The 1,029-nt window shown below is 26.3% G+C and overlaps 1 protein-coding gene across 2 annotated transcripts in view; it reads right to left on the reverse strand.

The window, feature by feature from the left end:
* Window positions 1-1,029, reverse strand: part of LOC106677216 (inactive peptidyl-prolyl cis-trans isomerase FKBP6) — a 15,943-nt gene that overhangs the window by 1,401 nt on the left and 13,513 nt on the right. For both annotated transcript variants that reach the window (XM_067048865.1, XM_014415002.3), the window contains one exon: window positions 504-615. In XM_067048865.1, the coding sequence (XP_066904966.1) occupies window positions 504-615 (112 nt within the window). The remainder of the gene's footprint in view (window positions 1-503; window positions 616-1,029) is intronic.

Consider the following 1,029-nt stretch of genomic DNA (forward strand, 5'->3'; position numbering starts at 1 on the left):
ATATAAATAAAAATTGGACAATCATTAAATAGAATACAGCCTGTGTATCGGGCTCAGAACATGTGGTTAATTATCATCAAAAATGAACCTATATGGAGAACTATACAAAAGAAAAGTTTAATCTCCCCCACTAAAAATTAGAGATTTTACATAGCAAGATACGTAGAATCAATAAATCCAAACGTCCGCCTTTTCTCCATTATTGGACCAATTTTTATGAGATTTTTTCACAAAGGTCACAATGCAGTCATTGGAACTCAACAATAATATTAGTCAAGTTTTCAATTTTTTTTTTTAGACTAAGATAATGATTCTGAAACAATTTTTTATTGATTGTTGTTTTAGTGGTATATTAGATAATTAATTTGAATAATAAATCATTGTATAATAATTTAAAGCATTTTTTTGTTTAAATGGAAAAAGTTTTCACGTAGTGTGTAAAATAATACCCAAAACACCACCTCAATATACATATCAACAGAAAAATATATTGCCCGACTTACTTCTGTAATCAAGTTCTTGATATCTTTGTTATTTGGTTCAAGGAATGATGCTTTCTTCAAGTATTTACTTGCTTTTTCAAAATTCTGAAATGCCAACTGCGCTTTTCCTAAACTGAAAAAAAAAATCTTAATATAGAAAATAAAATATAACATTTTTAAGATTAATTAACAAATCCTGTGTGCATCTATCTATATAGTAATAAAGAAAATTATAATGATAAAAAAATACTTGTATTATTATACCTGTACATGGTTGTACATATTGCTGCTTTTCTTGAATATAGGCATGCCTTACATATAAACATTTTTTCAAATCTTGATGACAAAATTTATTCTATTCTTCTAATTTTAGGTATATTACATATTAATGTCTCTTAGAAATAAATTTACAAAATAAATGTTTAGTGCTAGTACTGTGCCCATTTTTCAAGATGTGCCAGTTTTTAAGAAAATCATCTTTAAATTAACCAAGTTATACCAGGTCATTCAAAAAGTCCTGTCGTTTTTTTGGGGGAAATTATAAATA

This window comes from Halyomorpha halys, unplaced genomic scaffold (assembly GCF_000696795.3).
Source record: "Halyomorpha halys isolate HHAL.00 unplaced genomic scaffold, Hhal_1.1 Scaffold91.1, whole genome shotgun sequence".
NCBI lineage: Eukaryota > Metazoa > Arthropoda > Insecta > Hemiptera > Pentatomidae > Halyomorpha > Halyomorpha halys.